Genomic DNA, 25,000 nt, shown 5'->3' on the forward strand with positions numbered 1-25,000 from the left:
TACCTGTGAACAGAGAAACACACCGTTTTTACACTACCTTTCCTTACGCTTGCGCCCACTATCAAGCGGGCTTCTGTACACACCAGCCACCCCAAGCAGTCTGCTTCCTTTCTTTATATGCCCTGCACCTGGCTCTAATTTTCAATATAGCCAGGTGCAGGTGACAATTAATAAAACAATTAACAAAACCATGAACAACTGAACAAATACACATTTTATGCAGGGAGGCTATTAACTCCTTCCATGCTGTGTTTCTCTCTCTCTCTCTCTATGTAATTTTTTTTACATTGGTATCTTGGAATTGGTTTTCAGAACATTGCAAAACCAAACAAATGTTTAACACAATTTGTTTGTTTTTAAACATTAAGTATATTTCATTATGCATCATCTACATAGATACATGCATAAAAACATGTTATTCTATTGCAATACTTCCTGAAAGTTTTGTTTGAAAAATATTGATGTTTGGGGCAAATTAGAAGACGTTATTTCACCAGAGCGATTGCGATGACACAAACGTTTATTCTCAGTGTCTTTTTAAGCAGTAATCACTGTAACCCTGAAGTGCGAAGCACAAATACAAATCACAGAACACAAAGTCAACAAAACAGAAGTCATTAGCACCCCTATTGGAACTGTTATGAATAATGTATAACATATTATGCAGATCTCCATGAAAACAGCTGTTTATAATGTAAGAGCTTATCTGCTATACTAAAAGGCTTTGTTTATTTTATATTCTGTTTTTCAGGTAATGGAGTAAAACTGAAGCAAAGATGGGACATGGAACCTGTCCACAAAAAAGAGGTTACTGAACTGGAACCTGTGGACATTAAACACCAGCGAATTCTCAAAGCCAAGAAAGCGTACCTCTGCAATGAATGTGGGAGGAGCTTTACTCAATTAGGAAATCTTAAGAGACACAAACAGGTTCACACAGCAGAGAAACATTATGAATGTAATAAATGCAAGAGCTTCACGAAATTGCAGTGTCTTAAAAAACACCAGCGAACTCACACGGGAGAGAAACCGTATGTGAAAGGCAGGCTGGTGGATAGAAGCCCAGAGACAGACTGCAGTTCAAAAAAATAACACTTATTATAAATAAACACAAAATACAAGGGCACAGGGGCCAAAGCAAAGGTATTTAAGCACAAATAGAAAGACACAGAAAAAGACTTACGAAAATAGAGGTTTCCAGGCTGGGCTATGCCTTCACTGGATTAGAAATTAAAAAAATCACAAAACAGTAAACAAAAAGCAGCAAACACAAACACCAGCTTGCTTTCTCAGCTCCCTCCTCCCCTAATGGGAAGCTGAGGCCTCCTTTTATGTCAGGTGGCTGAGTGCTGATTGATCGTTAATTACTCTAATCAACCCCAGCGACCTGAACACAATCAATCTGGGCACGTAGGGGAATTTAACCCCATCCCTGCAAATTTATAAAAGGGCAGAGCTCTGCAACACCGTACCACTGCAATGAATGCGAGAAGAGTTTTGCTGTAATAGGAAATCAGCAAATTCACAAAGGGGAGAAACCATACCACTGTACTGAATGTGAGAAGACTTTTAGTGACTCAAGAAATCTTAAAAAACACAACGAGTTCACAATGGAGAGAAGCCCTATCACTGTATTGAATGTGGGAAAAGGTTTACTCAGTCAGGACACCTCAAAAGACACCAGCAAATTCACTTGGGAGTTAAACCATATCACTGTACTGAATACATGAAGTGGTTCAAGTATTTAAAAGAGCTGTAAAAAGCACCAGCTAACTAAATGTGGGAAGAGGTTTATCCCTTTGCAGCTTCCAAACAAACATTTTGGCAATTAGAAATATCACTGAAGTCGCTGCTGTGGCTTTTAATAATTGTGTCTTGTCATTTTATGTGAATTTCAGTAACGAAACTACATTTCCCAGGTACGCACTGTGCTGAAAACCAAGGATACAAGCTTGCTTAGATAAACCAGTGAAAAGGTTAGTGAGCTGTGATTGGCTCAGGATTCTGTATGTTATGGACAGTGAGCTTAGTCTGGTGTTCACTTCTGATGAAATAAAATCTTTAGTATTCTTTTAAAAAAAAAAAAAAAGAAAGTACATTTCAAATCCATAATATTCGTTATCTTGTTTCTTTTAAGTGTGTTTTTTTAAGGAGGCTGTGTGGTCCAGTGGTTCAGGGCTTGTAACCAGAAGGTCACTGGTTCAAATCCCACCTCTCACTGACTCACTGTGTGTGACCGTGAGTGAGTCACTTCACCTCCTTGTGCTCTGTCCTGCGTGATGAGATGTTAAAATCAATGTCCTATTGTAAGTGATTGTGCATATAATGCACAGTTCACAACCTACCTCTGTAAAGCACTTTGTGACTGTGGTCCACTATGAAGAAGCTCTATATAAAGATTGATATTGAAGATGTTATTTGTTTGTTTTAATTTAGAAAGGGGGATTTGTTTTGCTGCTGTTTGCCAGGGTCAAAGTACACAAATAATTCCCTTTATAATTTTGCTTAGTCATTATCTCTAAATCTACTGAACAGTTATAATCTTGCTCTTTTAAAAGTATTATTTCCCTCTGCCCTTAGGGTTTGCAGTGTTGCAGTTAGGTCCAATACAAATGACAGTTTTATGAGCTTAAGGCAACGTCTTGCCCTTCGAATTACCCTATAAGCAATTGTTTTGTTAAAGCCTACAGGCATTTGCAGCAAATTTCATATTTTTTTGGCCACTAAGAAAATGCACTTGGCGACCAGACTTGGTCTTTGGGTAAGAGCCATTGGTTTTATGCTGTGCATCCCTTCTAAGCTATGTAACCATGGCATTCCATCATTAAACTGCACCCAACTTCTTAGAGACAGTCAAGCCCTTTGAGAACTTGTCAGGCATGTCTGTGTTACAGTCGCCAACGCTTCAGACGGGCACGTTTGTGTTCACGTGATCCACCAGCAGTAAGCGATGGATGGTATAAACACCCTCACAATAACCTGACATTCAAACTGCCCCCCACTCACCAGTACTGTAACAAACAAGTGTGTATGAGCTTAAAAATCTTTAAGACACTCATTATACTAATAAAATATTAAAACCTGTGGATGTAATTAGTGCAAAAAAAAATACAGAAATGTACATTACTGCAAATTGTTTCCAGCAAAGAACTCTGTGATACTCATCTGGATGTCTGTTTTTGCAAGTATGGATGCCAAGGTTTGTCAGTGTTTTCTAAAATGTCCCAATTCGGCTCGATTCCCAGGTGCTGCTCCATAGCGCCACCATGTTAAAAAAGCAGCAGACACGCTAATGTCGTCAGTGTCCGTTTCAGGCAGAGCGTCCTGGTCGTTAAGGCGACACAGCTGAGAATTCTTCCCCTGACATCCCCTCTGGTGTTGCCAGAGTTTCCATTTTGGCTGTATTTTCATAAGCACTCTTCTCAACTACAGAAAACCCAGACTTTAGGGATTAAATAGCCAAGGTACAGGGGTAATTGCTCAATAACAATGTGAAAACAGACGATTTATGAATTGGTAAGAGCGATTACTACAGTGTAAAGCAGTGCATTTGTTATTTAATTCTATGTGATTGGTACATATGTAATAGTCACCCTACACAGTTGATAGGCAACTGTACTGTCCTCCCTTAGGATAGACTACTGGCCAAATAATTAAAACTAAATAAGTCAGCAAGGGTGACACCTTAAAACTGTGTCGTCGTAATGCGTCAATTTCACCACAAACACTGGTTGATTCTGAGGAACACAAAGCTTGACCAAAATAATAAGACTACGCAATTTCAGTAGAAAACTTTCAATTAGGGACAGAGTGACAAGGAAGAGAATATAGTGTAAACAAACCCAGGAAAACAGATTATAAATGAAGATACACAGCAGAGCTTGAGAATATAACCACACCCATTTAACAATTACTGACACAGAGGAAGATTAATATACAACACAAAATATAAATCAACAAAATATAATGAAGTCCCAACAATTAACAAAAGAAAAAAAAACAACAACGATGAAAAAGTCCATGGAAAAATCTCACCAAACCGGTATGGAAGTTCAGATAATCACTTGGGATGAAGGTGAACGATGATGTAGAGGTCTTCAAGAGATGAAAAACATTGAGAGCGATGAAATGGATGTTTGATGAATACCGAGGTTGCAAACAGTCCAGAACAGATGCCCAAAAACAAACAACCACACACTCCAGCAGAAAACACAAAAGTAATTACCCACCTAATTAAGCAAAAAAAACGTTAACTAGACAATAAACTAAAGCAGCAGACAAAAAGAAAACAAAGGCTAAAAAATAATATCCAGCTAACAGTATAAAGATTAGATTTTAAAAGGTAGACAGACTCACAAAAGCACTAGCTACAGAAAAAAGACAAACACCACCCTAACCTCCCCCAATCAGAGAAATAAGAGACAGGTGAAGATTGACAGTGTGAGAGGATTGGTAGATGAAAATTTGAATGGACCAATGGGGAGTAAGAAAGAAAGAAATGGATACTGGGAAATGTAGTTTTTATAGGATGGCCTGGCCAGGCTACTGCCTTTACTTAAAGAGACAGGTGAGTGAAAATTACACCCACATATGTAGCAACAGTCTCTACACATGACAAAATCCAAACAGCTGAGTTTGCCTGAATTATATGGCATGTTTAACGGTATAACAATGACTTTGCTATTGAAATCAAAGGGAATGGCAAATGGAAAACGCTACTTGTCCAATATAAACTCTGCCCACAATGACCCCGGGTGGTGTAAGTGGAGGAGGCAGTACCTACACAGCTTGATTGACATGCCGTTCGCTTTGAAGATAGTGGATTTCATTGGTGTCGTAGCTGCCACTCACACATCCAGTCTTCGATCAGCCCAACGAAACCTTATTATATGTTTCACTGTCCTTTTGAAAATGGAAGCATATGCCACATGCAAGTAATTCATTTTGTTTTATCCTAAACTTTGGAAATGCGTTTATTGAGAAGAATACGCACATATAGGCTGTTACATCCCATGCGCAGTAATCTCTATTTTGCTGTGTGTGTGTGTGTATATATATACATTTATTATTTCCATTTATTTGATATAATCTGTGAAAACAACATGAACTATTTGTTTTGCACTGTGTTTTTCATGTTAGTGCGATCTTTTGTTATACAGACATAAATGTTTCAAACACATACTGTAATGTACAGTAAGTATGAGGAGGCGCTACAAGTAATGGTGTGTGTGTGTATATATATATATATATATATATATATATATATATATATATATATATATATGTAACTGTACTATAATAACTATAATTGCTAAATGATTAGGAAGTAGTGTAGTAATGGCTTTCTGGTTGAGGTTTTAATCATGTAATAATATGCTTTTATATTAAGTTTCTATAACTGTTGTGCAAGTTTCGAGTTCTCTCATTTCCCATCGGCAAACCCAGCAGTTTGTATTGCCTAGCACGACTCACAGGTGGGCGTCTGAGCTAAACGCCAAGAGGCAGTTTTTGAATCGGAGATGCTGCTGACCCTCTGTGCAGTTCTACCAAAGATGCATGGCTCAAGACTGAGACCGGTCAGCTACTACTCATGAAAACAAAGCCCGGTTGAGAGAGGGGATGATTAATGCGTTAAGCAGCTGTTATGTGTGCATTGGGCCGTTCGTACAACTGAACCCTTTGTGGGTTTAATAAAATTATTTTACACACAGCACACATCCATTAATCCAAACTGAGCCGAGAGGAGACAAACGCATGACAAAGTATCTCCGCATCCGGGAGGGAAAGGTAGGGACGGACTTTGGAGATGTTTTGAAGATGGGAGAAGGAAGATTTGGCCAAGGAGGAGATGTGGGCATCAAAGGAGAGGTTGCTGTCAAGAAGTACACCAGCAGACAGCGCTTTAACTGGATGAGCCCCCTGGGGACCCCCTCTTGTATTTTTTAACGGGGCGAACACTGCACTTTGTGCCTTTGGTTTGATACTTCTAAGACAAAGCAAAGAAACAAAATGAAAACTCCTTCTGGGTGCGCTAACTAAACTAAGTAGATTGCCTTTCTAACTGTCAGTTGGTTAATCTTCTAATAATAAAGTTAGAAAAACACAGATTCAAGTTCACTGATTCAGTAATGCAGTCTCTTTGTCGAGACTCGGCTGTAACAGGTCTTCACCCTCACACAGCTGCAGAGGCTTGTTTACTCAGGCCTTAATACCAGCTTTCTCCCTGTAAATTACTGTGACAGAGAGCGAATTAATCCTAGTCAGCAATCTCCCTCCGATCTGTGAGGGCACGGTGTAACAGGAACAGAGTGACACGTACTGGTTGGTATGACAGTTCATTCCAGGGTCAGTCAAAAGCCAGCCAGCCAGCCAGGAAGGGGGCGGAATCACAATGCCCACAGTCGTCTCCCTAAAGCGGTACGCGATGTGTCAGTCATGGATTGGGCATGAAAAGTAAACTGACTGTGTAAACGTATCGTGAGTGTTAAGTGCTTTGTTTGTTTGTGGAATCTAATTGTTTGTCAGTACTAGATGACTATCGCGAGCCGGGAAGCTGTCGCTACAGGCCAGCATCGAGCCCGGACTACACTTACAGCACTGAATACCTTGCACCAGCACCTGCATGCAGAGCAGTCACTGTCCGGAGAAGTGGCCGTGCCTGTGTTGTGTGTTGTGTGTTGTGATTGTTATTTTGGGACTGAACCCAGTGGTTTAACCCTTTGCAGTCCATTTATTCAGCTCTTTTCAGGCGCGCCAGGTCCAATTTCTTTTCACACACGCTGTTTAATTATTATTTTTTTTTTCCAGAGTAAAACAAGTTTTAAAGGCATTGAATTGCAAAAGGACACTCAGTACTGCATCTCCAGCCAGGACTACCATTTTATTACGGTGTTTAAGACCTGGTGTACAGACCTTGAGTTGTGCAGGACCCAGTATACTTCTGAAATTGTTGGAAATTCAATGAAGATTACAAGACCAAAATGGTGATAGTTATTTTTCACATACAAAAACTATTTTATTTATTTGGTATAAAAATGTGACTTATCCTCTTATCTTTCTAGGTGTAAATTCATGTTTATTTTTATTTCAGGAGATATGTCGTACCCTTCAATGCATACCATTTTCATTTAACAAATGGCTGCATTTGAATATTTAATGAAATATGTTTTTAGCAAAAAAAAATATATAATTTAAAAAACAACATTGTTAGTTCTAATGTGTATTTGTGTGTGGTTGAAATCACTCTTTGAGAAACGTTTACTCTGCTTCAGAAATGTTGTTCCTATCATTCTGTAAATGTAAGCAAGTACTTAAGTGTTTTTTTGCTCTTAAAATAATCATGCTTCAATATGGAGCATTAAGTTTGCAGTGCATTTCTCTGTGGTAAACGGTTATAAGAGCTGTTCTAACTGTTGTTGTAATTAGGATTGAGTAGATGAGAGTTATAAATTTTGAATACTTTTCTTCCCCACAGATCCCAAAGAGAGCTATGCTATGCATAAATCTGAAGCACAGGAGGGGCCAAGGATAGAAGCCGTTTACACACAAGAGGAGTCCTTTCACCAGGAGTGGTGTGCGAGTCTAAAGCAGGGTACAGAGCTGGCGTGTGTTAAAGATGAAGAGGTCCCTCGACTGGAATGTGTTCCTGTTAAAGAGGAATTCATAGAACAGGAATGTGTCCCCATCGCAGAGGAAGATCCTACTGAAAATAATGCCTGTGCACTTGAGGAGAACAACAAGCTGGGATCCAGCCTGTGTGATGATCGTCCACCTGAATGTGAACTGGGATTTAGAGGTAATTATGCAAAACAAGCAACACTGAACTGACTATTAATCTTGCAGAAACTGGTAACTAAGCTCTGCAGTGTGCTGAAGATTTTTTTTTTAACATTCCACCTCTGTTTTAGCTGGGAAGGCTGCCCAACCACTATGCCAATGGCTTGCAACATAAATGTCCTTCCTACTGTGATATCTGCTAGATGTGTACCCACTAACATGCAACTTTCAAACGCTATTAGATCTTTGCCTTTCCCCATTTCTGGTAGACTGTTTGCAGTTGTGCTGCTCCCACAGCTTTATAGTGGTGCTGGGATCACATGTCTCATCAGTGGGTGATGCCAAATCCAGTCGGGTTGCTAGGTGTCAGCAGAAGAAACATTTCAATACAGCACTTGCATGTAAACCTGATCTTATACTTGTATTCCTCACAGTGATATTAAGAGGGGTGGGAATCAGTGGCTGGTAAATGTGAGTGATATTAGGAATTGGTCATGGTTATGAGGGTAAACCCTTCAGAAAAGTAAATTGTGTAAGAGTGCTGTACAATAAACATTGTCACTATTATTTTTTTCTCTAGCTGCGAAAGGAAATATCACAGGAGGGACTCCTTTATCACAGCTTAAAATCCACCAACGTGTTCACACAGGAGAGAAACCGTATCACTGTACAGTGTGTGGGAACGGATTCGGTCGTTTAGCAGATCGGAAAAGACACCAGCGCATTCAAACAGGAGAGAAACCTTATCAGTGCACTGAGTGTGGGAGGAGTTTCACACAGTTACAACATCTTAAAAGACACCAGCGCATTCACAGTGGAGAGAAACCTTATCAGTGCACTGAGTGTGGGAGGAGTTTCACACAGTTACAACATCTTAAAAGACACCAGCGCAGTTACACAGGAGAGAAACCTTATCAGTGCACTGAGTGTGGGAGGAGTTTCATACAGTTACAACATCTTAAAAGACACCAGCGCATTCACAGTGGAGAGAAACCTTATCACCGCTCCGAGTGTGGGAAAGGATTCTGTCGTTTATCGTACCTTAAAAGACACCACTGTCACTCAGGAGAGAAACCTTATCACTGTACTGTGTGTGGAAAGAGATTCACACAGTTACAGTTCACATAATTTCAGACACCTAAACACCAGGAGTAAATTTAACTACGGCTGTGTTCACACTGGGGCCTTTTTTGATGGGATTTGATCCTCACTCTGTACGGTTGGGTACGTTTGACATGAAGTGTGAACAACGAACACTGCTTGGGAAATGAACAGGTGGACTTGGTCCGGTTGGCAAACAAACAGGTCAATGTGTCGATTTGCTTGCTGTTCATGTTTATCTGCAAGCAAAGGTATCAGGTTTGTTTTAGAGCTAAAGTTCTGTTTTTATTTGGTTCGCTTCTGTTTTTTCAGGACTGAGTTTGTTTGTGTTGACAACGCAGTTTTCAAGTGCAATTGCTGTGTTGCTCTGGTTTTAGTAAAGCATGTTTCAGATTATTACATGTTGCTGTAGAAGAAAGTACTAAGGGACCACTTCACTAATTTAATTAATAGGTTATATTTCTTGAAATCCTACAGTAAGATAATAATGCAGTTTATGTAATTCTGCATGGTTCTCCACTGTCGGGCATGAGCCAAGGTTGAGAAAAAACTGAAAACATTTTACTATTTTTGTGAGTTTTGTTCAGTTTGGCTTGGATTTTGGCGTCTGACCAAATTTCTATAAGAGCTTCAGTTTCTCACTGTCCATGTAGTTTATGAGATTTCCGCAGTGAAAAACTGGAGTGTTTTTTTCCTTCAATTTATGGATGCTGTAGCAACTCTGAAGCCAGTATATAATAAAACAACAACAGTTAAATTAAAACATCTGGTGTTTTTTTTTATTTTTTATATTGCAGATATTTTCTTTATATTGTCATCTTAAAATTTTTTTTTAATCCACATTTAAAAAATAGATCAGCTATTACCATTTAAACACATTATTTCATTTTAATATTAAATACTACCCCATGCCCTAGGAAGAAACTACCTGAAAGGCAGCGGGCGCACCATGTAGCCCAAACGGCATGGTTATAAAATGGAGCAAACCACCAGGGGCAGAAAATGCAGTTTTCTCCTGTGAGCTGCGGGTTGATGGGATCTGCCAGTACCCCTTTGTCAGGTCCAAACTTGAGATGAACCTAGCCGTTCCCAGATTTGTTCACCGTGGATACAGTAGAGTGTCTTGAGGGACACTGATTGGTTTATTATATCGTTCCAGAACAACCAGCATATCATTGAACTGTTTGATATTTTCATATCCACGAGTGCACCTCATCGCTACAAAATAGCATGTAAACAAACAGCAAAGGTTGGGAAGGGAAGTGTCTTTTTTGAAGAAATAAAGCAGTCTTATGAAGAAGGAAGAATAACAATGCCACGATGGTCATCGCTTCTTGATCCAGCGTGGAGGGGTGCACGAAGCCCAGCGTTTGCCTTTGTAGTGCTGCAACAGGCTTTTAATCCTGGTATAGCAAAAGAGTTTCCTGGCAGTTTCCAAGTACAGGCATTAGTTACTGTGGTAATGAAGACAGAAAATAACAAAGTTTGGAAAATGCACAGCTTTTATTTCAAGCAGTGGGAGGACATGTGGCTTAAACAATCAAATAAACGTTGTATTATTGTTTTTTTAAGAAATATAAGGCATAATCATTTAGTTCTGTGACCTGCCTCTAGATTGAAACAAAGGCAATTAAGTCCTGACGTGGACACATGCATCTTCAACAACAGCTGTTAAATGCTGAATTCATGTTTGCAGTTTGCCAGGAGGATATCGGAAAGCAACATCTCCTACGAGATAAACATCTCCGCATGTCTCTCTTACTAGCGAGGGTGGGAAATAGAGTTTCAATGTGCTAAGAGTCTGCATTGTTTCTAGCCCTGATGTTTCCAATCGGACTGTCTTCCTTTTGTCTGTTTCAAAGTGTAAATGCAAGCCCAGGGTTAGAAACTCACTCGCCCAAGGTGAATTAAAACAGTCACTCGGAATCGTCCTTCATCTCCCCTGTAATGCCAATTTCATTTTTTATGTTTGTGTTATTCATTTATAGCATTTATATAGTGATTTTTATACAAAGTATCACAAAGCACAGTACATAGCAGGAAAAAAGAACAAACCACGATATATTTGTATAGCACGTCACACACACAACTGCCACAATCAGACCGTTTAATTAACAGATTTAAATAACAGTATACACAACGTAATACAAAAGCAGCAAGTTACATTAAAACCCATTAAGATAAGAGAGCCATTTTATAAAAGTGCGTTTTTAGTCCTGACTTAAAAACTTTAATGGCCCAAGCTTCCCTGACAAACGAAGGCAGTGCATTCCATAATTTCGGAACTCCACATGAAAAAACCCTCCCTCCCTCCCGTGTTGCTTTTGTTGACCCCAGGAATAACCAGCAGCTCAGCTTCCTGTGATCTCAGAGTGCGGTTTGGAAGACATGTGGTCAGTAACTCCAGCAAACTAAGTACTAATCCATTCAGGGTCTTGTGAGTTCAAATCAATGCTATACTGCACAGGGTGCCAGTGTTCTCCCTCTGCATGGGATGCAACGTTTATTTGAATTTACTGAAACACATCTTTGAAGTGTAAGGTCATTTTACAAAAATGTGGAGATTTATACCGGGTTGCGAGTAATAATTAGTTTGTTTGAAAACCCGGCTTTAAATCGCTGATAATAGGCACAGGTGGCGATTCTGTGAGTGCTCGGGGCTCAAGCACCAATGGGGGGGAAAATAAGGTCCTGCATGATGCAAATAAATCATCTGTTCTGTCAAATTAGTGAGAAATCTGTCAAATTGTTAGCTAGGTTTTTTTTTGGGGGGGGGGGTGGCACGTTTAAGAAAGGATTTTTAACTCCAAATGTGTTATAAATAGGTTTTTAATCACACCAATCGCTTCAGTGACAAGGTTTTTGTTTTGTGAGAATTTCTCGGTTTTTAAAGTGTTCTGCCAGATTAAACTTTTTTCAACATTCAGCATTCAGGACATCACTGCTGTGTGAATTCGTTTGTGTCTTTTAAGACTTCCTAATTCAGCGAAGTGCTTCCCACACTCATTACAATGGTATGGTTTCTCTCCTGTGTGAGTTAGCTGGTGTCTTTTAAGGCTCTCTGTTCGATTGAAACTCCTCCCACATTCATTACAGTGGTGCGGTTTCTCTCCTGTGTGAATTCGCTGGTGACCTTTAAGATGTTCTAATCGAGAGAACCTCTTCTCACATTCATTACAGTGGTATGGTTTCTCTCCTGTGTGAATCTGTTTATGTCTTTTAAGACTTCTTAATTCAGTAAAGCGCTTCTCACAATCATTACAGTGATGTGGTCTCTCTCCTGTGTGAATTCGCTGGTGTATTTTAAGATGTTTCAACTGAGAGAACCACGTCTCACATTCATTACAGTGGTGTGGTTTTTCCCTTTTGTGTCTTTTAAGGTTTGATAAGCGACTGTATCTGTGTTTCTTGCACTGCGGTTTGCCACTGGAAGAGTTTTTGCAGTGGGGTGATGGATTGGAGTCGTGTTCTCCTTCATTTACTGTAGAAGCTAAAGAAAGAAAAAAGGGACAGTGGTTAATGTGCAGCGTTCTTACACATTTACTCTTCTACAAATCTTGTCCTCATAACCCTCAAAACTACCTTTAACAAAACAAACTGACAACGTTCAACAGCAGACGATCAAGGGAGCAGTGACAGTGTAATTGTAGTGTCTTGACAGGTTTGAAATTGATGGCTGTAAGCACCCAAGACGGCGAGCCAGTACACTGCCCTAGTCCAGCCTCCAATATGCTGATTGCACGAAGGCACTGCTCTCTTGACAGATGTGGCATATTTTTTTTTCTGTGATTTTTATTGCTTTTATTCAAGTTTGCAAGTCAACAGATGAATTCACTCCATATCCAGTGTCCCATCAATATAGGAAGCTACCAGTGGTTAAAGAAACAGGCTTGTAACCAGGAGGTCCCTGGTTCATAATCCCACCTCAACCTCTGACTTATTGTGTGACCCTGAGCAAGTCACTTAACCTCCTTGTGCTCCGTCTTTCAGGTGAGACGTTGTTGTACGTGATTCTGCAGGCGATGCATAGCTCACACACCCTAGTCTCGTACCGTGTAAAGTGCTTTGTGATGGTAGTCCACTATGAAAGGTGCTATATAAAAATTAAGATCAATATTAAGTGCATATGCTTCAGTCAGAGTCACTCAAGCATGTCATGGTCAAGGATGAATGACTGAGTGATTAAAAAGAAACCAAAAAACATTTTGCCAATGTCCATCACTTATACCTTATTTTCTTTTTCAAAAATACATGTGCTACAATAGCAGCAGGTTTCTTTTGAAGCTCAGTATAGTTATAGTTCCTGGCATTTTATGTACTGCATATAGTTCTATAATGAGTGAAAACAGAGACTGCAGTTAACGTTAGTTCAAGTTGATAAAAAAAGAGCAATGTAGTCTCTTAATTAAATAACACATTAGTTGGTGGTTTGTAAGTGATAATTACTGAAAATATACTGGGTATACTGGTGATCCACGGTTTAGGTATATTATGGTATAGATACTGTTCCTGTTATGCTACACGGCAAATATTGCAATGACAGTATACAACGGTTAATTTTATTTATGTTCCTATGAACAAAGTGAAGGAAAAGGTCTCTTTCACGTGACCACTTCTTTATTCAATGTCCTGTACAAAAGTCTCAGTACCACTCTGCTTTCTCACCCAGCCCCACACTGAAGCACTCCATCCACTTCTACTTAGTGGGAAAGCCTACATATGTAGTTTTGTTTAAATAACTTATTTACAGTAGTCAAACTTTTTTAGGCAAGTGAAGAAATCTTTGTTGTACAAACTCCATACCTGTAATAACCATTAGTAACATCATTGTAAGCTTACTTATGCAATGTCGTGTGAACATACAGTACCACTCAAAAGTTTGAGTACACTTGCTGGAAACTAGGTTTTTTTTTCATAACTGATAATGTTTTATGTTGTATATGTTTCTGTAAATACTTGAAAATTAAAACGTTACAATATACAAACGAAAACATAAGACGTATAAAAGCAACGTTCAAGAAAATTCTCTCTAAATCTTGGATTCCTCAAAATAGCCACCCTTTGCCTTAATAACAGCCTCACAAACACGAGGCATTCGGTTAACAAGTTTCAGCAGGAAATCACCCGACATGTCTTCCCAGCTGTTCTGCAGCAATTCCCAGAGATGTAGGACACTTGTGGGTAGCTTTGCTTTGACTCTTCTGTCCAGTTCGTCCCATACAGGTTCTATGGGATTGAGGTCTGGAGACTGGGCAGGCCAGGTCATTAGATTGAGTTGTCCTTCACTTTCCCTGTTCGCCAGATAGTTCTTGCACAAATTTGAGGTGTGTTTTGGGTCATTATCTTGCTGAAGAATGAAGGACTGCCCAACTAGCCGTAATCCTGATGGAATGGCATGCCTCTGAAGTATGCTATGATAGCCATGCTGGTTGATCTTGCCATGGACTTGGTAAAGATCACCAACTCTGTCACCAGCAAAGCAACCCCAGACCATGACACTGCCTCCTCCATGCTTGACAGTGGGAACCACACATGCTGAACTCATGCGCTCACCCTCTCTGCGTCTTACAGATACTCGGCGGTTGGTCCCAAATATTTCAAATTTTGATTCATCAGTCCATAAGACCAACTTCCACTCCTGAAATGTCCAGTTTCTGAGTTTTTTGGCCCAGGCAAGTCTCTTCCTCTTATTCTGCACTCTTAACAATGGTTTCTTTGCAGCAATTCTTCCAGTTAGGCCAGCTTCACGCAATCTCCTCCGAACAGCACATGTTGAAACATCTGTACTTCTAGTAGCATTTAGCTGAGCTTGTATTTCAGGGGGAGTTAATCGCCGGTTTCGCAGACTTGTGACTCGAATGAACTTGTTCTCTGATTCCGAGGTCAATTTTGGCCTGCCTGACCTTGTTCATGAGTGCCAGTTTCTTCAAATCGTTTGATGGTCTTGGCCACAGCAGTTACAGACATTTGCAAAGCTCTTGCGATTTGTCTTAAAGATCGACCTTCATTTCTTAAAGTAATTACAGACTTTTTTCTTTGCTTAACTGAGCGTATTTTGCCATTTTCTGCTCCCTTACTCACGAATGACAAACTTGTGCCTATGCTACCTATATTTATAGCAATCATGGACCCTCACCTGTTAACAATAATTGGTGACAAAAGGTTAATTAGGTAACATGCTAGTTAACTCAACAGCTAACAAAGACACTTTTATACTCAGGCCAGTGTTCTAACACCGTGTTATACACATTTCAGACTTTTAACTGACTTGGGCTTCAAACTGAAATCCCCTTGCTTTGGGTGACCATTTCATTGAAATTGACAAGATTTACATTTTCATTTAAAAATAAAATTTTTGAATGCAATTCACTTATGATTATCAGCTTATATAAGTACATGTATCATATAATGAAATATTAAGTGTTTATAGACAAGTTTATACAGTTAAAAGCATAGATAATCATGAAAAACCTGGTTTCAAGCAGGTGTACTCAAACTTTTGACTGGTACTTTACGTCTTAGCAAACCCTCGATGGTACACAGCACAATAAATACATGTTTTGTTTAATTTGTGAATATTTATTGATTTAGGTCCTAGAAACATACATCTGGACAGTTTTTTTTTTTTTTTTTTTTTTTAATGTATTTTGGCCATCAAAATATGAACATGTATTTTCAAACATACATTGTGCGGTAGAGGCAATATTGGAAATAAAAGTTTAAAAAAAATATCTAAATCAAGTTATTTACAGATTTAAATAAGTCTTAAGTCTTTACAGTGGAGCAAATAAAAAAAAATGCAACATTTTGGACATTGTTTTGAACGTGACATTTTGAACGTGCATTTGAAAATTTGACATAATGCCTTCTTTTATTGGAAGCTCAGTTATGAAATGCAAAAAAGCAATTCCGATTCGGGACAAAGCACAGAAACGTGTCACACTTCTGACACTTCACCTTTGTGAGTTTTTGGCAAACTGAATGTTTGCATCTTCCAGCCTTACTGTCATAGGCAGGCCAGTGATCAAACTTATCCTTCCTGCAATCCAAATTAGGAACAGCTGAGAATTTCCTCCTCTTTACAGACTCTTCATTTTCAGGGTTACCGCTTGGACTTCCTCTCTTTTTGGCTTTACCCAACCAGCATAGGGATTGTGCAACATCTGCCTTGAAGTCAAACAGAGACAACTGCTGTTTACAGCTGACACCACAGTCATCACTGGCACGGCGATACAGAAGCCAGGCCACCACACAGCACAGGTCCATCATGTAAAAGTATATGTGCAAGTAGTATTTCTTTGTGCGAACGTTTGTTCGATACAGTGCAAGAAGAGAATCCAGCAAGTCCACTCCACCCATGAACTTGCTGTACATCTTCACAACAGATGGACACTTTACATTAACTTGCTGTTTTGTCTTCTTGTCCCATCTTTTGACACGCGCGTCTGGATATGCTCCTGCAAAAGTGCTCAGCAAATGCACAGACCTGCTGTCGTGCCATTTCACAAGCTTCAGATCAACATCATCTGCAGCCACAGTCTTCTCCACAAATGATCCCTGTCCTTCTTTCTTTAGATGCAAATCTGTTGGCATTTTAATGTTTGGGATTCGATGCAGCCTGACTGTACCCAAACTATGGATGCCCATTTTTGCTAGTTCTATTTCCAGCTCAGGGCTGCGAAACCAGTTGTCAAAGAAGAGCCGATAGTTGCAATGTGGTGGTATTGTTTGGGCTAGTCGAATCACTACATTTCCACTGGCACCGACACATGGCAAATGAGCTGGATGGTCTGTTTGTCTTGTATAAAATTCCAAGTCATAGGCTGTCCCACTAGCCCCAGCAAGACAAAACACTGTGTAACCCCACTGCTTTGGCTTTTTAGGGCTGCACTGCTTCACGCTTCTTCTTCCCTTGAAAGGAATCACTTGCTCATCTACCGAAAGGCACATTTCCTTTGGGATCTTGTTTAACTTGTCACAGATTTGTTCAAACATTTCTCGCAGTTTGATAAGCCGGTCTATCTGGAGTGGACGAGTGTTATCAGTCTGGCTTGCATACAGATTGGACTGCTGCACTGTGTGGGTGAGCAGACTATCATCAACTAAAGCTCTGAAGTATTCTACTGGGGTGGCTACACTGGTTTCAGGAGGGAGTTGGTCCCTCCACTCAGGTGTTGCATGTACTTGGTTTTGGTTGGTTTTCCACAAAAGTGAACGCTTTGCATTTTTCTGACGTGCTTTCAGGCCTGTGGATGTCAGAGGTTGTTCGCCGACAGTGTCAGGAGACTGAGTACGTGTTCTGTCTCTTGGGTCACGTGCCTGTGAGGAGGGGCAGATGTCTTCATTCTCACTGCCATCAGAAGTACTGTCATCACTAACATCAGATCCTGTAAATAAATAGATAAATAAATAAATAAGACATGACTACTATAACTACCGTTACTAACACTATAATAATAATAATAATAATTCTAGTGTTAATCATAATAAACCATCACTAATATTAAATAACTAATAATCTATTACCATTAATAATAATAATACAATTGCTACTAATCATAACAAAGCATCACTAATAATTATAATAATAATAATAATAATAATATATTGCTACTAATCATAACAAAGCATCACTAATGTTAAATAACTAATAATCTATTACCATTAATAATAATAATACAATTGCTACTAATCATAACAAAGCATCACTAATATTAAATAATTGATAATAAAGTATTACTACTCAACACAATAATAATAATAATAATAATAATAATAATAATAATAATAATAATAATAATAATAATTAGATACTATGACCACTACTACTAATAATAATAACAACAGGCACTTGCTATTTGTCCCGTGAATCTCTTTTTTCACCCTAATCCCGACCCTAACCACAGCTGACTAACACACTGCTATCTGACAGCTCTACATTCGTACTATTTATCACCTGAGCTATTTCCTCCTCACCACTATCTGGAGGGATACAGCTAGTTTGGTGCTTTCTTTCACAAAACAAAGAAGGTGTAACACCTGCCGTCCTCTATGCTGCCTACCTGAGGATTCACTACATGTTCAGGATGTACATCGTAAGCCTTACAAGACATGTGAGGACAAAGTATGTTTAGAAATACATCAGTATATTTGCACATACCTTCACAAATTTAGTAGCTATGAAAAATATAATATATTCAAGCAATACCTCCAAAGCATCCAAATATTATTAAAAAATAATAAACAACACTCTAGCTATAGTACTTTTTGTTTTTAAAGCTTACCGTTCAGGTTTCCATGTGCTTCAGCTTACAACAGGGTGTCACACTGTTTAGTTGTTTAAAGTAGTGCCGGAAGTTCACAGCGCCATCTGCTGGTTTGGAGTTTAATTTTTCATTGTTACATTGTTCTTATGACTTATTTATGATTAAGCCTTTAAAAGCAATGGTTTTGAATGTGTATGTTTAAACATACATTGTGCCGTAGTGTGTTAAAACACATTTTAATGGTGTTTAATATTTTTTTTATTTCCCCCATGCCAATAATAAATACATCTTCTCTGCTCTTAAATAATAACCTGTATTAATAAATGTTTGTGTTTTAAGCAATATGACCGACCATTTTCTATCAGCTAAACAAAGCATTTATCTATTGCATGTTAGAATTCTTCTAACAAACTACAGCACCATATATTGCAATACGTACTGTGGCAGTGTAAAATACACTGTAAACTTTAAGATGTTGTTTTAAAGTTTTTAAATTGTGTATTTTAGTTTGCCTTCCTAGAATAAGGTGGCTGATTTACTGAATCCCGTGATATTAATGTTTTGTAGTTATTTCAGTGGGGTAAAGTAAGGCTGTCACAACCTGTTCTTACTTCTGTGACATTTTTAAACTTAACTAGGGCATGAATTTTTCGGCACTGATTTGTGTTCCAAGTTTGGGGGTTCGGTTTTCATTATTATTTAGCAAAATCAGTTACTTTTGGTTATTAAAAACAAACACCACAAAACACATCAATTTTCAGTTGCTATAATAAATTGCATGTACGTTTCACCCATACATATACCAAGGTTAACTCACTGTGTTGAAGTGAGGATGCCAGCATGGAGGATTCAATGTAAAACTCTAGATGCATCTTGAATGCAAGAATTGTGATAACAGATTATCACTCCCGTATCTATCACAGTAGAATTGTTGATTTTTTCAACCCATCCCAGTCACAAATCACTCCAACTGGCATATTCTATTGTAACAGGGAAAGAAATCCAGTGCACCTGCACTGGATTTTCAAAGACACGTTCTGATTCCCGTGTGTTCAATGAATCACCCCCCCCCCCCACACACACACACACACACACACACACACACACACACACACAATGTGTAGATCCACATAAATTGATGATTGGTGGTCAGCAGCAATGTCTTTGCACACTGCCAGTCTTCTGAAAGCTGTTTTATTTATTTAGAAAGAGCGTAATGCATGATTGCCATTATATAAAATACATATTTGCCAAAACCCAGGTTCATCAGTTAAAACATTTTTTTTTTTTTTTTTTTAAAAAGAGATTTTGTAAATGGGGCTTCATTTTAAAACCAAAAACCTCAAGACCTACATATAATGGCTTTGATAACATTTTGCAAATGAATGAATTTCTGAAAAACACAATTCCATGTTCATCCCAGCACTGTTATTATTGCAAACAAAGCATGTCAGCATACAAGACTGATTCCGAAGACACCGGGAGTAAAGAACAGTTTCATGAGTGATAGGGGGGTTTTCAAAACAACTTTGAAAAGTAAATTAGGTGAAAACTAAATACAGCAATGGAGCAATTCATCTCTGCATGCTTTCAATCTCTGTTTGTTTATTTTTTTTACCTGAAAGGTGTTCCCATTCTGCTGATTCCAGCACGGGACTCTCCTCTTTAATGTGGACGGGTTCCAGCGCTGTGACTTCTTTGTTAACGTGGCCAGGTTCCAGTTCAGGGTCCTCTACTTTAATAAGAACAGACGTCATTTCTGATGCTTGTCCTCTACCAGCACCTACCCATTTTATATCTGTACCTTAAAAACAGAAGAAAAGCCGTTTCTTTTTAATATTTCACATGTGTGGCATTACACACCTTGTAAATAAAAAAACTGTCCCGAATGAATAACAGTGGGGGGGGGGGATGAACAATAATTAAAACATTTTCCAAAAAAAAAAAAAAAAAAAAAACACTTATTACATGTACCCCCGCAGTGTCACAGTCCCAAAGGACAGATCAGTACATCTGTACTCAAGAATCTGCTTTACTTGTTAAAAATAAACTGCAGATTTCCATTGACTGTGGATTTCTGCGTTGAAAGCGGCAGAGCAGAGGGCAGAGTACAAGCTGGTGAAATGAGTTTTTCTCTGGGCTGAGTTTTTTGACACTATGGAGGCTTGATTAGAGGGGAGTTCGAGTATAAAATTGAACTTTGCTTTTTTTTTTTTTTTTTTCTTGTTTTGCAGTGTTGGAGTCCAGTAGCTCAGCTAATTGCTGTCAGGTCGATGTTTGGTTGCAGACTCTTTTCCCCTTGATGCCAGCCTGGTATCTGTAAGCAGGCGCACTGCTGCACTTCTCAAGCGGCGTTGCGAGAGACTGGCTTTGTTGCTCAGTTTAGGCATCATTTCGCAGAGGAAATGTATTCCCCTCGGTTCACCAGAGTACCAGCAGGGTCTAGTGTTCAGGATCTGTGGAGGAGCTGTCTGAGGGGGTGCAGGTAAAAGGCTGTTACATCGGGAGGGCATTGTGACAAATATTTTTTTAAAGCCCTGCACCAGACAGCTGGGGGTCTCACGTGAAACTGGAGCCGACAGTGTTGAATACGGGTCGGTGGTTGAACTTCTCGCACTGGCATAATATTCCCTCCAAATAAATGTATTACTTTTTTACAGTGTTCGCATATTCTGAGTGATAATTAGCCTACTCAAATACTATGCACATTTTTATTTTATATTGTAGTACTGTTCTGATACAACTGTTCCTGTAACTCCACGAATCCCCTACTTCCAAAGTTCAAATTGAACAGAATCATTCAATATCAAAGAATGTATAAAAAGCACTAAATGACCAGATATATAAAAACTATTATTACATTATTATTATTATTATTATTCTTCTACGAATGTGTGGTCACTGTCCTCTTTTCTTTCATGTGCGTATTTTCCACACCACGAAGGCGGGCTACACTGCGATGACCCCTCTGTTTTTGATTGAGGGAGCTTTGTGTAATGCAGACGTCTCTGAAGATGCTGCAGCTGAAGGAAGTGTTTTTCTCGCTGCAGCAGCATCGTCTCAAACACAGCAACTACTGCTGCCCTGATGAAGGCTTTGTAGCCACAACGCTGGTTGCTTTCTCAATAAATTTTGAAATCTTCTAGGAGTATGTTTGAGTGTGCGGCTTCCCTTTTCCTTTGATGACTACCAATTATATTCGTCCTTACATCAAAATACTCCTGCACTTTTTTGTTCCTTGTATGCTCTTTGATTTTTGTATGTTCTTTTTAATTTTTCTGTCACATGTATCTGGAGTTACAAAACCACCCGAGCGTTACAGGAAATCTTGACAACAGTCCTCAAAATAACTAGAACATAAAAAGCAAAGCTGGCCTTGCACAGGGTAACCCCTTTTTCAAAAAGGTGCATTTTATGATTTCAAAAATGACACCTGCCCCCCACTCTGACATTCATTTTCTATACCCGATAACTGAAGGCTAATATAATGAAACGGCCCCAAGACGGAGTCTAACAAGGTTACATTTTAAAAGGCGTCTTGTGCTGGTATTTTACTCCAGCTGACAAATCACAATGCAATGACGATCAATCATAACAGTATAAGGCGAATCACCCAAAGCTACACACATAAAACAACAAATTAAAAGCATCTTGCCCCGTGTGAAGTTACTGTCCCTCGATACAGGCACCATGCTGAGAGGTTTCTTACTGGTGCTCTGTCTGGACCGAGCCTCGTATCTGGCTGTATTTAATATCGACAGCGCATAAGCTTCATCTGAAAATCAACAGTGACAATAACACTGCCACAAATAAGAATACATTTGTAACAACAACAGTGCTAAATTTAGAAACACTAAAACAAACTTAAAATGACAAATGTTGAAAAAAGTTACTCGTATCTTTGAGAGGTTTGTTATTTCTAATAATAATAATAATAATAATAATAATAATAAATATGTGTTTTATTTATGTGGCTAAGGTCATTATAACTGCCAACGCTTTTGTTGTTTTAAAAATATATATAATTAAAAAAAATACACTATAAGTGTCAACACTGACTTTATATACCTTCATTAAGTCGAACCAATTCTCTATCTGTGATAAAAAGTATATTTTTCAAATCCGACAGCCAGCTCATCTTGGTATCTGCAGATGGCCATGTTCGTCTGGTCACTCTGGTCGATGCTCACAAGCGCTCCTTCCCGGTCATTAGCATGCAAGCTGTGCGTACACGCTACACAGTCATGTGATGCTGTTTAACCAATCAGAGGTTGTTCTTTTTCAAAGCCGTTTTATAAACAGAAATAAATGCCCCCTAATGCTGTGTATTCAACAGACTCTCCTCCCCCCTGTTTCAGTCAAGACCCCCCCCCCTCTATAGGTGTGCATTCCTGTTTCCCTCACCTCTCTCAGTGATGCTAGAAGGTGGCGTTTCCTCCTGCAGGATCCGCTCATTGGCCTGGTCGCACCCCAGCTCAGTCACTTCCTCCTTGATCTCAACAGTCCTGTCTGCAGAAACAACCCATCGAATAGGAAGCTCTGGGCTGACGTGAGCTGCTTCCATCTCAGAAACTCCCTGTGAGTGAGGCTGATCCGTTCTCACTGAAGAAAAGGAGACAGGACTGTTAGGTTTGTCATTCCAGATTGCAGATAAAGAGCTTTTATTTGAATTTCCACAGAAACCACACTTTAGAAAAATATATAATGTATTAATCCAGTATTATTTAAACTCGCACATCAAGCCTTATTTGAAATGCTCTTGATATCTGCTGCACCTTTGCAATATGAATTCCTCTGTGTCCTGCAACAGACTGACGCAGCTTGCAAAAGGCATGCATGTGGGGCTCTTCCACCCCTAAAACAACACAGGGACTCTTCTATTATACAACGTTTATTACATTAGATAAACCTTTAATATCAGACAAATATCTACATGCATGACAAGATATTATGGAGCATATCAACAGGGTTGAATAGCCCCACCTAACCCTACAGCTATGGCTAAAAGTTTTGTATCACCCTATAGAATTAACTAAATGTGCTTAATAAAGTCGAATGAAACCTGAGAGTGATGTTAACACACTGAATTACCTACCGCGTTTTAGTTTTCCATATAAAAACTGACAACAATAAAAAAAACAAAATTTAAAAAACTGACATTTTGAAATCTAACATGAAACATGGCTTCTGGTATTTTTTTGCGATATCACTTTGTAGATTATTCGATTACCTGATGTTAAATATAACATCAAAATTATGGTTACTATAGTGTTTTTGTTTACCTAAAATTCTAGGTGATGCTAAACTTTTGTACAGAGCTGTGACTGAAACAGAACAACAACCAAAAAAATTAAATTGTTTACCTCTGTATCTCTCTCTCTCTCTTCTGGATTCGGCTGGTTGACTCAAGGCTTCAGTTTCACAGCTAACCCGCCACTTTAACTAAAAACATTCATTAAAAAAAGCAAGAAAACAAACACAACACAACACAATGACCCTCAGGCCGCCGCAGAGGCATACGGAGCTCGTTGCGCAGGCGCAGCGCGAAGCCGTGAAGCGAAACTGCCGCCATTCCGGATCCACCAAGGGGGCGTGGCTTGGTAAAACCCAACGCGGCTCGGAGCCAACATGGCAGACTCTGGGATCCAGTTTCATAACCGCGCCTTCTCGGCGTCAAAGCCAATCCGTTTCGCAAACTGGGTTTGGAGAGTTTCCACAGCCAGTGTAATCCGCGACGGTTCAAACCAGGCACGCCTCATTGCTACAGACGCCCGGTTTCATTACAGGAAATGGCAAAGCTTGCTGCTTTTTTTTTTATGCTAGAGACAGAGAGACAGAGAGAGAGGGGGCAGCAGCCACTGCTGAATTTACAGTTCTCCATTACCTGCTGTTTGAAGTATTTTGGGTTGGGGTAAAACTGTTTCCTAACGATTTGCACGTTTTCTTGCTCGTTCATTGCCCGCATTGAGTTCAGAAGCAAAGAGCCCCTTTTCTGTTTTGTTCGGGAACTCACACAGTGGAGCAAGTCGGCTGCAGTGCACACAGAGATGTTGAATTTGCCGGTATGATTTTTATTTTTAATTGAGAAAACAGACGCATTTTAAGTTCTAGCAGGAGATCTGCGGGATGCTGAAAGACAAAAAAGTTAGCTCCATGCAAAGTAAGACGAGACTGTTTGTTGTCTTTCTTTATCAGTGGAAGTGCTGATTATATAAGCAGGTTAATTCTCCAGTGAACAATAAATAAATTAATAAATAAAAGCAAACAGGATCCCTCTACTCGAGTCTCAGAGTGAAACCCAGCGAGGATGGACTTCAGCGTGTCCGTTTCGCTCTTGCAAGACGAGCTCGGCTCTGCCATCGAGCACGCAGTGAAAGCGGCTGTAGACACCGTCTTGTGGGAAATCACAAGAGTTGTGGGCAGTAAATTGAACGAGTTTCAGATTGCAATGGCTGGGAAGGAGAAAGAGAATGAAAGGCTGAAGCTGAGATTGGAAATATCAGAGAGCGAGTTGAAAGCGGTGCGGGAATGCATGAGCGCTGCAGATGCGGACAGTAACCAACCTCTCAGAAACATGAACCCCGACTGGAGTGAACAAGACTGCCGCAGGAACGGGAACCAGGGACTATTACAAGGTGAGAATGATTTTTGTGATTGCATGGTCATTCGAACTCTTTAAATAACATTTTACATATAAAGGTTACAGGTAAATGCCATACATGCAAATGAATGTGCACACAGGAGGCTGCCATAAAAAAAAAAATGGACCGAGACTCGCCCTGTTTAATACATGCAACAAAAACACAGATAGAGAGAGGCTTTTTAGAAAAAAAAAACAACACATTTTATTATTTATA

The 25,000-nt window shown here is 39.3% G+C and overlaps 2 protein-coding genes across 3 annotated transcripts in view; one reads left to right on the forward strand and one right to left on the reverse strand.

The window, feature by feature from the left end:
- Window positions 1-15,351: 15,351 nt before the first annotated feature.
- LOC121305933 (piggyBac transposable element-derived protein 3-like) lies at window positions 15,352-23,668 on the reverse strand. 2 transcript variants are annotated; one of them, XM_041237617.1, is made up of 4 exons: window positions 23,507-23,668; window positions 22,548-22,745; window positions 19,762-19,878; window positions 15,352-17,264 (listed from the first exon to the last, which is right to left on the reverse strand). In XM_041237617.1, exons 2-4 carry the CDS (start codon window positions 22,705-22,707, stop codon window positions 15,760-15,762), a joined length of 1,782 nt encoding a protein of 593 aa, XP_041093551.1. In that variant the 5' UTR covers window positions 22,708-22,745; window positions 23,507-23,668; the 3' UTR covers window positions 15,352-15,759. The 2 variants fall into 2 exon arrangements, with proteins under 2 accessions (XP_041093551.1, XP_041093550.1); XM_041237616.1 differs by having other exon boundaries at window positions 19,762-19,947.
- A 1,012-nt stretch (window positions 23,669-24,680) lies between these two features.
- The window catches only part of LOC121305860, a 189,323-nt gene continuing 189,003 nt past the window's right edge, over window positions 24,681-25,000 (forward strand). The window contains 1 exon segment of the mRNA XM_041237513.1: window positions 24,681-24,778. Coding sequence (XP_041093447.1) covers window positions 24,718-24,778 — 61 coding nt within the window. The 5' untranslated portion in view covers window positions 24,681-24,717.

This window comes from Polyodon spathula, chromosome 45 (assembly GCF_017654505.1).
Source record: "Polyodon spathula isolate WHYD16114869_AA chromosome 45, ASM1765450v1, whole genome shotgun sequence".
Taxonomy (NCBI): domain Eukaryota; kingdom Metazoa; phylum Chordata; class Actinopteri; order Acipenseriformes; family Polyodontidae; genus Polyodon; species Polyodon spathula.